At 42.8% G+C, this 13,899-nt stretch overlaps 1 protein-coding gene across 28 annotated transcripts in view; it reads right to left on the bottom strand.

Annotated features, from left to right (window-relative positions):
- The window catches only part of ATXN10 (ataxin 10), a 114,863-nt gene extending 102,100 nt beyond the window's left edge, over positions 1–12,763 (bottom strand). For all 28 annotated transcript variants that reach the window (XR_014026852.1, XR_014026853.1, XR_014026854.1 and 25 more), the window contains exons 1-3: positions 12,575–12,763; positions 9,410–9,601; positions 6,389–6,471 (exon numbers count right to left, since the gene is read on the bottom strand). Coding sequence is in view for 4 of the 28 variants with exons in the window: in XM_081330815.1 (XP_081186941.1) it covers positions 6,389–6,471; positions 9,410–9,601; positions 12,575–12,687 (388 nt within the window). In the remaining 24 variants the exon portion in view is untranslated. The remainder of the gene's footprint in view (positions 1–6,388; positions 6,472–9,409; positions 9,602–12,574) is intronic.
- Positions 12,764–13,899: the final 1,136 nt, after the last annotated feature.

The following is a 13,899-nucleotide window of genomic DNA, read 5'->3' as shown; positions in this document are numbered from 1 at the left end:
AAAATAGGTTTTAACTTAACTTTCATTTTGTGAATATTGACTCACTGTGTAGACAATTCTACCAATTAGCCCTAATTTTGCTGAACTTAAAAATCCCCAAAACACAAATTAAACACTATTTATTTTAAGCCATGCTGGAAATTACTGAAAAACTGAGACATGAATTCCTACAAAACAAAAAGATTCCTGAGAAGCTATCCTTCTGGTGGCTTGTTTTTACTCTAAGAAGTAATACAACAAATAATAGAAAGCTTTTTCCAAGAAAGTCATCTCATTTGGAAAAGTTGTCCAGAACCTACATTCAATGAAGTAACATCCCTTACAACTAGAAATTCATTAGTCATAAAAAATACAGATATCAGATTAAGAAAGCACGACCATCACAGGTGGAAGGTAGTCACTAACCCTGGATTACAAAACATAGCACAGAAACACCCACTTTGTGTTTCCAATTCCAGAAGAAGCCCCAACTAACTACAGTTCACTAGATAATAGGGAGTACGGATCCAATCTACAAACAAGAGGAGGAGGGAGGAATGGGCAATAAATATGATCAACTGCTTTAAGAGGTCTCTTTTTAAAAAAGAAAAAAATGAATGTCACATCCGTTAAAACAGCTGCAGAATTACAATTCATGGAATATCTGACTTGAGAGAGGCAGTCCTAAATCTCACAACATATTCTGAAAGAGCAAATCGCAGTGCCCTCTAGTGGCCAAAGCTCTCAACTCTCCAAGTGGTCCCAATGACATGCAATCTGTTTTTTTAAACTATTAAACCATATAAAATTGAAAGTCTATTAGAAGTAAATGGGTAAACGGCCCTGTGAGGCAACTGGGGGTCAAACACAAAACCAAAGGTGATACAGTTAAAAGACTCAGTTCCCACACCGATACTTTACACGGCATTTGAAAAAAACACAGATCTCCCTAAAAACAAATATGCAGATGTTGTTGCATCTGGCTCTTTTTCTCTTTTCTCTCTTTCTGCCGATGCAGGTTCTCCCAATGCGATCTCCCCATTCCAGATACTGATGAAATCCGCAAGTTCATACATCCTATTAAGATTTATGATCAACGTGTTATAGTATAAATAAGCAGCATTATTGAAACAACTCTTCAGAATTATATTCTTTCAGTATTTGTATCGTTTTGAAAGGAAACAATCACGGAGGTGCCTTATTTTTAAATGCAACACAATGGGATGCGATGACAAGGTGCGTTGCAATAGGAGAATGTCCTGCGGGGTAAACAGCACCATCTGCTGGCAACTCCTTACAGCCACCCTCTACCTGCGTCTCTATATAAACAGGTGGACAGTTGGATTTTGATGACGGAATGCGTGTCCAGAAAGTTGCAGAAGCAAAATTCTCCCAAAATTCTTGGCAAAATTTGTGGTGGTGATTTCACCAGGTCTAGGGCTTTAGCTCTTCTAAATCAGTATTCCTCAACTTTGGCAACTTTTAAGATGAATTCCGAAAGTTGAAGTTGAACGCATCTTAAAGTTGCCAAGGTTGAGAAGAAGCCTGGCAGAGCACTTGGCAGCTTAGCCACTGAAACAGTCACGGGATAACTCACCAACGGCAGACGGGAGACGAAGACGTGCAGAAGAATCCTTGATTTGCCTGCTGCTGCTGCTGCTGCTGCTGCTGCTGCTGCTCCTTAAATATAGGGCAGCCAAACAAAGAGCCACTCTTCCATGTGCCTCTCGCCAGGAAGGGCATACTCGGGTCTGGTCTCATTTGCCCACAAAACGTTTGGAAGAAGGGAGCGGGGGTGAACTTTGGGAAGCACAGCACAATGTATGCAGGAACATGTTTAATGAAATTATAATTAATATAGTCTGAATCTGCTGTCCAACCCTATTTTTATTTCAGCTAAAATGCTGGTACACTAGTTTGCTTCTATGCTATCACAAAGAAACTCTCTCTCTCTCTCTCTCTCTCTGTGTGTGTGTGTGTATTAAAAAAACATCCTAACTGGTAAAACAAGCCCACAGTCAATTAGAGCAAAATGTATGCAGATGCAGGTGATCCCTGCCACTTAATTTTCAAGCAGCAGAACATTTTACACAGTTTGAAGGCCTTACCTACTGCTCTTTACTTTCTGCAACACAGAACACACAATAAGTTTTGGTTTATTGGTAGAGGCATATGAAAACAATAACTCAGGAGTATTCCAAAACTATTCCCATCAGAAATGTTTGGAATATTTCATCCAAAGGATATTACAAAATGATGATATGAAATGTTATGCTTTTTGATCAATTACTGAGCATCTGCAAAAAAAAAAAAAACCAACAACCCTCCATCTATCAAGACAGTGTGAATAACTACTTTTCTCCCCACAATACCAGGCTTTGGGATTTGTTACGCCAGTTCAAGAGACAATCGTTTTATGCGAACAATGGGCAAAATCTGGGCTGACCACATTTCATTTGGTCACCTGTCACTTGCCGGTTTTCATCTACGGGATATGCTGAATGCTTTGAGTTCACAATATTTGTGGCCTGTGGGTAATTGCTCTTACGGCCCGTAATTTGCTTTGATACTTGAAGCCACAGAGAGTGCATATAACCCAATGAAACAGCAAGAACATATCCCAAGCTCGCTGTCCATTACCTATTTTCCTTTCGATCCCCTTTTAATTGATTGAACGCTTGCATCCTACTCTCCGCGCAAATATCCCTCTAAATATCCCCATAAATATCCCTCTAAAATAAGGCCTATTTATTTCTGAAGAAACCCAGGACACACCACCAGTACATGGTGTGTTGCATGGAACTTGGCACAGGTGAAGAGACACTTATTAAATTAGAACCAAACTTTTATATTTATTTTATTTTAAAACTTGCTTTTAAGGCTTATTTCCTTGACCCTTCTACATTCATACATGCAGGCCTATGCATTGTAAATCCACATGTGTGTTTGTGGCAATACCACCATCACTAACTGGAACTGCAAAAAAGAGTTCAGTGTTTGTCAGGTAACTGCATCCCTTAGACATCTGGAACAACCCAAAAAACCTCACCTGCATTATTGTACAAATGAAACTAATTAGGCCATTTGGGTCAACTGCAACATGGCAAGTAGAACCGATCTAATCCACATCCTATTCACAACAACATCAGGATATCCCTTCCTGCCCAGGGGCATCCAACCGGCTTCCTGCTCTGTGACAGCTTAGAGATGGTGGAGCTATGTTAGAACATTAAGGGCGGCCGTTACATGAGATCACTTTGAACTGATTTTGGTGGAACCATGCTACTACACTGGATTGCACCCTCATTTGTAATAAAATTATTTCTGTTAGACTAAAACTATTTCACCTTAATGATTTTCTCTGGAAGGATCTGATAGATTTTGCAGCTCTCCGTTTTCTTTTGAATTATATCCCATTTAGATACAGGACAATGGAAAGCAATACTGCACATTTTGGGGATCTTATTAAACCTGGGAATTAATTATAAGGTTGGACAGAATTACATGCTGGTAAAAAAACTCACTTCTCTTTCTATAGTCAAACAAGCATTTATTACCAGGTGTCCCAACTGAAGGATCACTGAAAAATATGCCTGTACTATAATAGTTTCTATACTTAACTGCCCATTTTTTCCTACTGTTAGGTCCCTAACATAAATATTAAAAAAGAGAATTGCAGTAGTGCCAGTTTCCCCCTTTGCTTTGCTTTTCCCTCTTCTGCAAAGAATAATCATTTTGTTTAATAAATGCTCCAATAATGCTAGACTTTATTGAAGATATTCAAGGCCTATAGTAAATATAAAATTTCAAGGGGACGCCTTTCATGGATTCTGGGAATAACTAACAGCAGGTTTCATTTGAAGTTCTGCAGTTTGATAATGACTCCTTTTTGCAACAAATTCAGGAATAACCTGGTTTTGGGGTAAGAAACAAGCAATTCAAAATAAAAAATAGTAATATTAGCGGAAATGAGACTTTATAGCGATTTATAGTATTGATGGTGTCAGAAGGCAAAAAAAAAAAATTGAAACAGTTTGGAGGAGAAATCCAACATTAACTCAAAAACTCACATATATGTTTATTCAACATTTTAATGTATATTCATCACATTATCCCCAGAAATGAATACTTTAATAATATTATCTTGACAATATATCCGGTCTGATCACAGTTGTAAAAAACTGGCATCAATTCCTTGGAAGTAGAAAAGAATAAAAGCAAAAGTTGGAAATAAATCCAGGGCTCTCCGTTTTAAGTAACTAAGAAAAAATTGATGCAGGTTACATTATAGTTACTCTGCTGGTTATTTTTGTCTACTACAATGGCAACAATGCAATCTTCATCAGTTTTTCCTTAGGTACTTAAAAAGGGTTTGCCCTGAATTTAAAACTAATAAGCTGCACTATTTAAAGGGAACTTCCAATGTAAAAATAATAAATGTAGAAATCTACAATAGAAAAACTGACCGTTAAATATTATATATCTTGAAGAATTTAGCAGAATCAATTAGCATTTCTTTTCAATTAAATATTGACTAGCATAATATCATAGGAGATATTTTTTTCAGAATCATCCTGTTGTAGAGAAGGGAAAAAATTAATTATTCTTAATACCCACCAGCTCTACTTTGGGGTCCTCTCTCCAGACAATGAAATGTGAGGTTTTGGTTTTTTCCTATAATGCACGCCCGGGGCGGGCCTGGCCTGCGCACGACGCATCCAGCCCATGGGCCGCCAGATTGATACCCCTGCTCTAAAACCTTTGAAACCTCCACAAGGTGAGACAATGCAAAGCCAGTCGGGTGCAGTGGGTTAGGGTGCTGGGTTAGAAACCAGGAGACTATGAATTCTAGTCCCGCCTTAGACACGAAAGCCAGCTGGGTGACTTCGGGGCCGGTCCCTCTCTCAGCCAAACCCACCTCACAAAGTTGTTGTTGTGGGGAAAATAGGAGAAACAAAAAGGAATAATTTGCAGAATAACAGAGTTGGAAGGGACCTTGTAGGTCATCTAGTCCAACCCCACCCTGCTCAAGCAGGAGACCTGATACCATTCTAGACGAGTGGCTGCCCAGTCAGTATTATGTACTTGCTGTCTTGTATAAAGTAATAAAGGTGAGATTTTAAAAAAATCTTAAAAAAGCTTCAGTTCCTGGGCGAAGATAAACCATTCAGGCCGAAACCTGCACCTTAACCGAATTAGTAGCATCTGACCTGAACATGGACAGAATCTCACTCTTAAGTCACTTGTGCAAGAAAAGAGACCGCTGCTTTAAAGCACTCCTGACATTTTAAATTGTGTAGTTACAAAAACTGTAATTTCTATAAAATCACAGGATTAAAAGGTAAGAATGACAGACCTTTAACCAGGAAAGTTCTCCAACCTCTACCTTCAGAGCACCCCAGCCTCCAAGCGCTCAAAGTTACCACAGGGCGGAGCAATTTTAGCCCCCACTGATAAAGTTTCCAATGTAAGATTAAAATGGGAGGCCTCAGGCAGGCTAACTGCTCCCGTCACCCTTCTCGGCTCTTCCTATAAATAACCTTTAAAAGCATCCCTGCCCTTTCCCACAACACCGCAGCCTCACTAGATGGGGCTCCTGAGGAAGCGAAGCCGAAGTGGACCCTCCAACTCCTCAGACGTTGCTCAGCCCCGATTCAGCTTCTGATATTCTGGTGTGTGTGTGGGGGGGGGGGGGAGTTGCCGGTCCCTCTCCCAGCGGGGAAGCCCCTGGCATTCCCACAGCACGACTCCCGGTGAAGAAACATCCCATAGTAGGTCCCAGGAAGCAAGGCAAGCCAGTGGTGCACCCAGCATCAAAGTGGGGGAGCTCCAATTCTACAAGTAGGGAGGTCAGTGCCAAACACTTAAAAGGCTTTTCTCACCCTTAGGCAAACCGAAGGGAGGAGGGAGGGAAGGACGCGTTGGATTACCCGCCAGGCCTTCGAATGAGAAGGTGCTGACATAAAAATGGGAGCGCCTTCCTTTTACCTGAGGTTGGATGGGGAGGCCAGTCTTCTCTCTTTCTGTACTGGGAGGTTTACCATGACTGGCATCTCCGTTCTGAAGAACCCGGCTTCCATATGAGCCTCTATAAATACATACATGCGCAGAGATCCTTTTCGGAACAGGTAGATAACAAGCCATAGGGTTTAAATCTACCATTAATAAAGTTCCATCGAGAATTTAATACGGTGTTAGATGGTAATTTGGTAGTTTTTAGTGGTAAGAACATCACCCAGGCTGCCAAGAGACGTTTTTGTAAAGTGAAGCTGAGCGGTGTTTTTTCAGGCCATCTCCACAACAGAATTAAGATTGTGAGTGCCTTCAGAAAGGCACAACAGCTTTCAGTTGAGAAGTTTCTGAGGGATGATTTGTAAGACTGTAGTAGCAGCAGTTGCCCAATACTTACCTATCAAGAGTGATTCCAGATCATTTTCTAATTTCTGTAGCAACTGGATCACACGGATAGCTGCATCAATTAGACCCAAGCTCCTGTTGTCAGAAACAAAAAAGGCCCATTTACAAGTGGAGAAATCAACATGACACGCAATGCAATTATATCGACACATTGTAAAACTCTACAAAACATGATTATATATCAACAGAAAACACAGAGCAAAGCAATCCTTTACCATTATTACACTTTGTGGTAGCATCAAGATGTTGGCAGAAAAAAATGGGATTAAGGAAAATGAGGGATGGGCTGAATGACCTTCTCAACAAACCCATTAAATCTGACACTCATGGCCTGTGTTCTACGATCATCCTGTGAGCGTCCTGGCTCAGCTGGGTTTGCCAGCACCCAGAACCGAGGGGGTCTCTTTAGCGTAGCGGTAGGGCAAATTAGTGCCGAACTTCTACCTGCTGGACTCTTAAGGTTCACCCAGGCAGCTGCAGAGAGAACCGGTTTAGCCCTTTGGATGGCCTTTTAGGGCAGGCCCAGACAACCTGGAGCTGACAAGGACAGAAATGACCACAAGTAACCCTTTCTAACCCAGGGATGCAACCGGCGTAGGAAGCGTAATTGCCCCAAAGCTGAACCGGCTGTGGCCTCTTCCCTCGGTTCCAGCAGGAACGACGAGGCCAAGAGAGCCACCAGACTGCAAAGCCAGCTCTGAAGATGGGAACGTCTAGAACATCCAGAGCCAAGAGAGGAGCCGTTTCTGGCTGCTGAAGGCCTCCGATCCCAAAGACGCTCTCTTTTTTATTTTTTTGGCTGGGGTTCAGCCTGAGGCCGTTCCTCTCCATCCAGATCCTAAGCAGATTTCCGGACACTCCGGCCATTTCATCCTTGACCAACGGCCAGGTTCATTCAGCACTATGAAAATGAGCATTGCCACGAGAGGTACTGTTCATAATATTGGGGGAAAATATGCTACTTTGACACTTCAGACTCTCTTAGTGATTTAAGTACTATTAAAATGAATCAGCTTTCACCAGCTGAACCGAGAACAATGTTGTCCAGAAAATGGAGAATGTCTGAAATCTGCAACCACCAGACATGCAGTTGCCAACTTTGGCTTGTTTCAGATTAATGATGAATCAAGACAAATTATAGCTATCACCACACATTAATTAATTCTTCTCCTAGCTCATTCCCCACGTTTTCAGTAACGCCAGAGATTGTTATGTGTTAGAATATCTAGATATAACTCACTCCTCTCTAAAACCGCAATTTTCATTCAATTTTTAAAAATGTAAGGTATTCAGTAAGAGGTCATGGAATATTAAGAAAGTATGAAAAGAATCAAGTGGTGCATTTCCTGCACTTTTCCGAAACGCAGCTCTCCGCTCGCTCCTTCGGGGGGAGGACCCAAGCAGCTGAGCTGGGCTGCCTCTCGCGATCCATCACCTCCGCATGGAGAACTCACCGCGTATTTTTTGCACAAACTATTAAAGAAGCAGAAAACTAGGATTTTTTTTCACAAGAAGTGATACTAAAGCATCATAAAAGTGGTCTCCACGATTGCTATTTCTTCGTAAAATTTTAGGTAATACCTTAAACACGGTGAGTACACTGTGGCAAATATTGGCACACATATTCCTCTTTTATATGCTGTTACTTGGAAGTAATTTCATCCATAGTAAGGGAGATTTATTTTTTATTTTGTAAGTCTCATACTACAATATATACACTTTGTATAGACATTGTTCTTCTTGAGATCAAGAGACTAAAGATATTACCCAGGTAGTCCCTTGTGTGTTTAGACACACCTAAATGAAAGTAAAAACAAGCAGTGCCCAAATGCTGCTTATTCAATCAGGCTAATAATAATTAAGTCTAAAACATCTGGAGGGCACCAACTTGCCTATTTTATTAACTGAATTACTATTAACTTTACAACAGAATTACTATATCAAGCTAAAATATGATTTTTTGCATTTTTTCCTAAAAAAACAAAATTAGTTTTACAGCTTGGACTATGGTAGAAGAAATATGTGCACTGCAGTTCGACAGTTCGAGTCTCACCGACTCAAGGCTGACTCAGCCTTCCGTCCTTCCGAAGTCGGTTAAAAATGAGGACCCAGATTGTTGGGGGCAAATATGCTGACTCCATAAACCGCTTAGAGAGGGCTGTAAAGCAGTGTATAAGTCTAAGTGCTACTGCTATTGTATGGAGCAGTACTTCTCAACCTTAGCCTGGCTGGGGAATTCTGGGAATTGTAGTCCACACATTTTAAAGTTAATAAGGTTGAGAAACACTGGTATATATTCTAGTTCAACAACATGTACAGTTAGAAGATAAATGTGTACTGTATCTGTGCATATTCAACAAGACCTAATAGATAGTAGCAAATGAATGGCCCTAAAACTAGAAATTTTAGGTTAATATGTAATTTCTGTTAGGTTTCAACAACTGAACCTAATCAAATCATCTTGTCAATCATTATCATGATCTGTCTTTGGGAGATAATAGCTCAGGCTCATGTAGCAGGCTCTTCTAATAATTATTATTTGGGGGTTCATAGATACTAAAGTACTATAAAAATAGCACAAAATTATGAACGGTGCCCTGAACTTGCACCTCTGAATAGTTCTACTGCACAACATATTCAGGCAGCATAAGAGAAGAAAAGAACTGCCAAACACCCAAAGGAAAAAAAAACCAGACTGCAAAATAAAGTCTAAATCTAAGCATCTTTGAACAGAATCAAACAAATACAATGTTATGCATTGGTCAGTTAGCCTGACCTATGAATTCATTCACTCACAAGGTTTCATTCCGATGCCAGAGACAAATCATCTCCTATTAATATGCTGAGAGTAGACAAAAGTTAAAGTGAATTAATACAGAGATGGATTTCAAAGAGAGCAAGCTTTCCAAGTTAAATCCGATAAAAACTCAAAAATATGAACAAATGTCTGAATTTAAGGATTCAAATAAAGCTATGCACGTATAGGCCCCACTCACAGGAGCCAAAACTATACCTCATAACATTTTGGTTATTTGCACACTGGACGCAAGCATTCCGAAGGCATCGAAAACATTCGGACAGCACTTGCAATTGTGAATCTAGGTGTGCCAATGTACTGGCATCCTGGCATGTCACTTCAATTTCATGTGAAACTTTTTTCAAAATTTGCAGGAGATCTTGGAACAAACTTTCAGTCGCTGTTTCCCTGAAATGAAAAACAAACACGAAGTATTATCAATGTAAACCTGTGTAACAAATTTGCAAAAGCCTCTTTTTTAAAAACAAAAATTGCTTATTTTGAGGGGAAGAAAGAAATTTAGACATCTACCAAATGAAACTTTTTCTGGGGAAGTTAATATTTCTAGTCCAGGTATCCAGAAATTCAAGCAAATTGACAAATCTCTGCTTACGTGACAAGATTTTAAAATTAGATTTAAATCTACCAGAAACAGGGATCTACAGTGCTCTTTAATCAGCTCTGACCACACCTAGAATCACTCTGTACAACTCGGACAAATGTACCAGGCTTGCTGGCTCTCAGAAAGCCATCCTATGCTAACCTCCTGATGCAGATCGAAAACTTAATTGTGAATAATTTTTCCATCAGCCTTCATTTCAGAGTCCCATCTTCATAGAACCCAGCCGAGCCGTGCCTACTGGTTCCAAAAGCTGTCCAACCTGGCTTCTCCTAATCCAAGCAGCATCCTCCAAATTTATTTTAATAAAATAAAATTGTTGATCATTATGACAGAAGGATGACTGCTAGGTTCTATAGAAATCTAGAGTGTCAGCACCAATTTGTACACTGCCATTTAATTTAGGATTTGCATGGTGGATACCAAAAACCAAGAGAGACACTAGAATGGCAACAAACTCTGAAGAAAGTTTATTCAGAAATTGTCCCTGAGTATACTCACAGCACCAGCTGGTCCATCCTTAATTTGAGCCAAAATGGCAAGGAGTTTTCGGAATCTGACTCACAAAGGGGTTGCTTTCATTGGGCAGGTTTTAGAGCCCTGTTACCTCTCTTTTCCCCTTAACCCTCAGAGTTGCTTAGCTTACAGATCAGCAAACGAGGATGAGATATTAATGGTGATTACATGCACGGCAGGTGCTGGGCACCTGCTAGAACAGAAGAGGAAATAATTTTCTGGTTGAGATAAGAGCATAAAGTTTGTTATCTCACAATTTGCAAGCGTAAATAGAAAGAGCAAACTTATCTAAGGAGCCTCTCTTCCAATGTTAAGTGAAAAGTACAGATCAGTCACGTGAGGACAGGTTACCCAAATTTCATTAGTTGATCTGGGGATTTTCAAGGAGCGTATTCTTTTGATCCAAATGGGTTCGCTCAACCTATTTTCACTGGCTTTACGGTATAACATTCCACAGTAACTCTAAGTGGGGCAGCTCTGCCCTGTTTGGATTCAGGGCACAACTGGGGGATTCTCCACAATCACAGCTCCTGCTGGAAAAGAAGGTGGCAGCCGTGGCTTTTGTCCTGTGTGCAAATTGCCCCGTTCCAGGAGGTCCTGCTCATGGACAATGAAGATTTAATACAGGTGGTCCTTGATTTACAACATTCGTTTAGTGACCATTTGAAGTTACAATGACACTGAAAAAAGTGACTTAAAGGTGACTGGTTTTCACACTTACAACCATCGCCACATCCCCATGGTCACGTGATCAAAATTCAGATGCAAAGTCAATGGGAAAGCCAGATTCACTAAACAACTGTGTTACTAATTTAATAATTGCAGTGATTCACTTAACAACTGTGGCAAGAAAGGTCATGAGGCAAAATTCACTTAAATGTCTCACTTAGAAATAAAAAAATTGGGCTCAATGGTGGTCGTTAAGTCGAGGACTACCTGTATTTCATTATATTATATAAACATCACTGTATTGAGATAATACAATGTATCCAAATTTATTCCAATACAAAGGAAACAAAAATTGTGCCTTAATCATCTTCCAACTGGATTATTGCAACCTGCTGTCAATGGGTTGGCTGGAAGACCATCCAGGAATTTCAACTGGTCCAGAATGCAGCAGTGTAAGTGCAGCTAGTCCTCATTTAGCTACTGCAATCAGGACCGGCAACTTGTTCGTTAATCGAAGTGCTTGCTAAGTGAAACTGAGGCCAGGCTTATTATGCTCTTACTTCAGGTTTGCTTTGCTTTACAGACCTGCGAAGGTCATAAATACGAGGATTGGCCAGAGTTACATCAGACTAACTGCAAACAGTCACCATACAAGGCAGTTGCCAAACAAGAACTGCCTCTGCGCAAGAGCATTCCTCATCACTCTCACGAGCTGCGCTGGCATCCACAGGCAACTCAGTGTGCTGCTATCGCCTATAAAGTCCTACAGTGGCATCAGGAACAGGTGATTTGCAAGAACACTCCCTCTAACGAGGAGTGCGCGTTCCAGGTCCCTGCGTTGAAACTGTCGGCCATCCCACCTTGACTAGCTAGCAAAGAAAGGCTATCTGGGCCATGGCTACAAAGAGGATACTTTACTAGGAGGCAGGGTCCAAATCAGCGTTGTTCGACCCTGACAATTTTAAGACATAATTTACAGAATAATAGAGTTGGAAGGGACCTTGTAGGTCATCTAGTCCAACCCCCTGCTCAATCAGGAGACCTTACAGCATTCCAGACAAGTGGCTGTCCAGTCTAGTGAGGGAGCCCCCCCCCCACAACTTCGGGAGGCAGGCCCTGTTCAGCTGGTTAATTGTTCCCACTGTTAGGAAGTTTCTCCTTAGTTGCAGGTTGCTTCTCTCCTTGATCGGCCTTCGGGTGCTTTGGGAAACGGGCTGTCCCCGTCCTCTCTGTGGCAACACCGCCGGAAGGTCCACACAGGGGTGGGAGGTGAAATCCACATGGGTGTGTGGATTCCTCAGGCAGCCAGGCTGGCTAGGGAATCTCGGGGGGTGTGTGTGGAAAGGCTGGACTAGATGGCCTCGGAGAGCCTTTCCGCCACGCGCAATTAATTCCACTGTGGCGCCTGCTCCACGGGAGGCCTTCGAGGCAGACGCGGCCCCCGCTGCCTTGGGGACGGGGGGTAAAACTTCACCCCCGAGATGAGCACCGACGCGACCGCCCGCCCCCTCCCCAGTCGCCGACACGCGTGCGCGCCTCCCCACGTGACTCCCCGCCGCCGCCACCGCCGCCCTCACCTTACTGCCGCGTCCCGGAAGAGGCTCGTAGCCCGCCTCAGCGTGGCCAGCCCGTCCGGCAGCGTCGCCGGCTCCGAAGCGCGTTCTGCAAGGCGCCTCAGCTCCGCCGCCATTGCGAAGGGAACGGAACGTGCGTCGGAACGCCCGGAGTTGCGTGCTCGGGTCAGAGGTCACGAGGATTCGTTTGACAAGCCGGGCGCCGCTTTCTCTTTCATTCTCATCGCAGCCGTCCCTCTCCGCATGCGCAGAGATTCGTGGTGACGTCGCGCGCGCCGCGGCGTAACCTCGTCAGTTGCAAGCCTGAGCCGCGCGGTTTGGGGAGCGAAAGACGGGCACGTGCGCGTGCGCGGATTTATTGCAGCAGTTTAATGGTTTATTAATTTGAGGACGTCGTGATCTCGTGATACCACGTGACTTCTCGACGACGCACTTACCCCTCTGGCGCCCTCGTTCGCGTCACGTGACGTTTCGCGCCGGGTTTTCCCCCTTGGTGGAGCCGCATTTGGGGCTCTTCTGCAGGATCCGAGCTCCGGGAGGTGGACAAAAGCCTGGGAACGCTCAGTAGTAAATAATAAACACGTTAAGCAGGAATACCCCGCTTTCAGAGGGGGCCGGGTGATTTGCTACGGTGGAAATCCCTGCAAGCATCTTGGGATTCCTGGCAGACTTTTATTACCAGGCGAGACAGAAGTGAAATTGCCAGTTCGAGCGCTTTCGCGCAGCCGTTCAGTATCAGGTTGTCATTTTTACAATGATTTTGTGTATTCTACACCACTGAAAGTTTATGAAACGTACAATAACAATATGCAATAAAAAGCAGTGCTCTCTGAAATAATATGGAATACCAAAGACTGAAAAAGGCACCAAAAAAAATCAAAAGTAAAAAAAAATAACGATGGCAGACCTAGTGTGCTGTAGCTTTCATACACGTGCACAAAAGACAGGCGTGGTTTCAGCGCTGGCTACGGTTTTGCCTTCTAGGGCCCAGCAAAGAGAGCTCCTATTCCCACCAGGCCCCCTCCAGCTATTCCTTTTAAAGACTCTTCATTGAAAGAAACGGGAAAGTCGACCCCCTGCAATTACCAGCATCCTTGTTCACAGGAATCCCCACGGGCATTCTTGGAAAATAAAAGCAGGTGTAGCTAGAAGCACCCTACAAAAGGTGATTTGGAATGGCTGACGGCCACACGAAGAGATGATGATGGGGGGGGGTCGTCTCCCTGACGTGTCTTTTGCTAAATAGCTGCTTTGTGATTGGCCAAGTCCGTCACTTTGCTCCCAGGATTCAGGTATGCCCTGCTTTTTTTACCTGGTCTGGTGTTGGA

Source organism: Vipera berus, assembly GCF_964194415.1.
Source record: "Vipera berus genome assembly, chromosome: 6".
NCBI lineage: Eukaryota > Metazoa > Chordata > Lepidosauria > Squamata > Viperidae > Vipera > Vipera berus.
The sequence above is the reverse complement of the archived record's forward strand: the minus strand, read 5'-3'. Positions and strand labels throughout refer to the sequence as shown.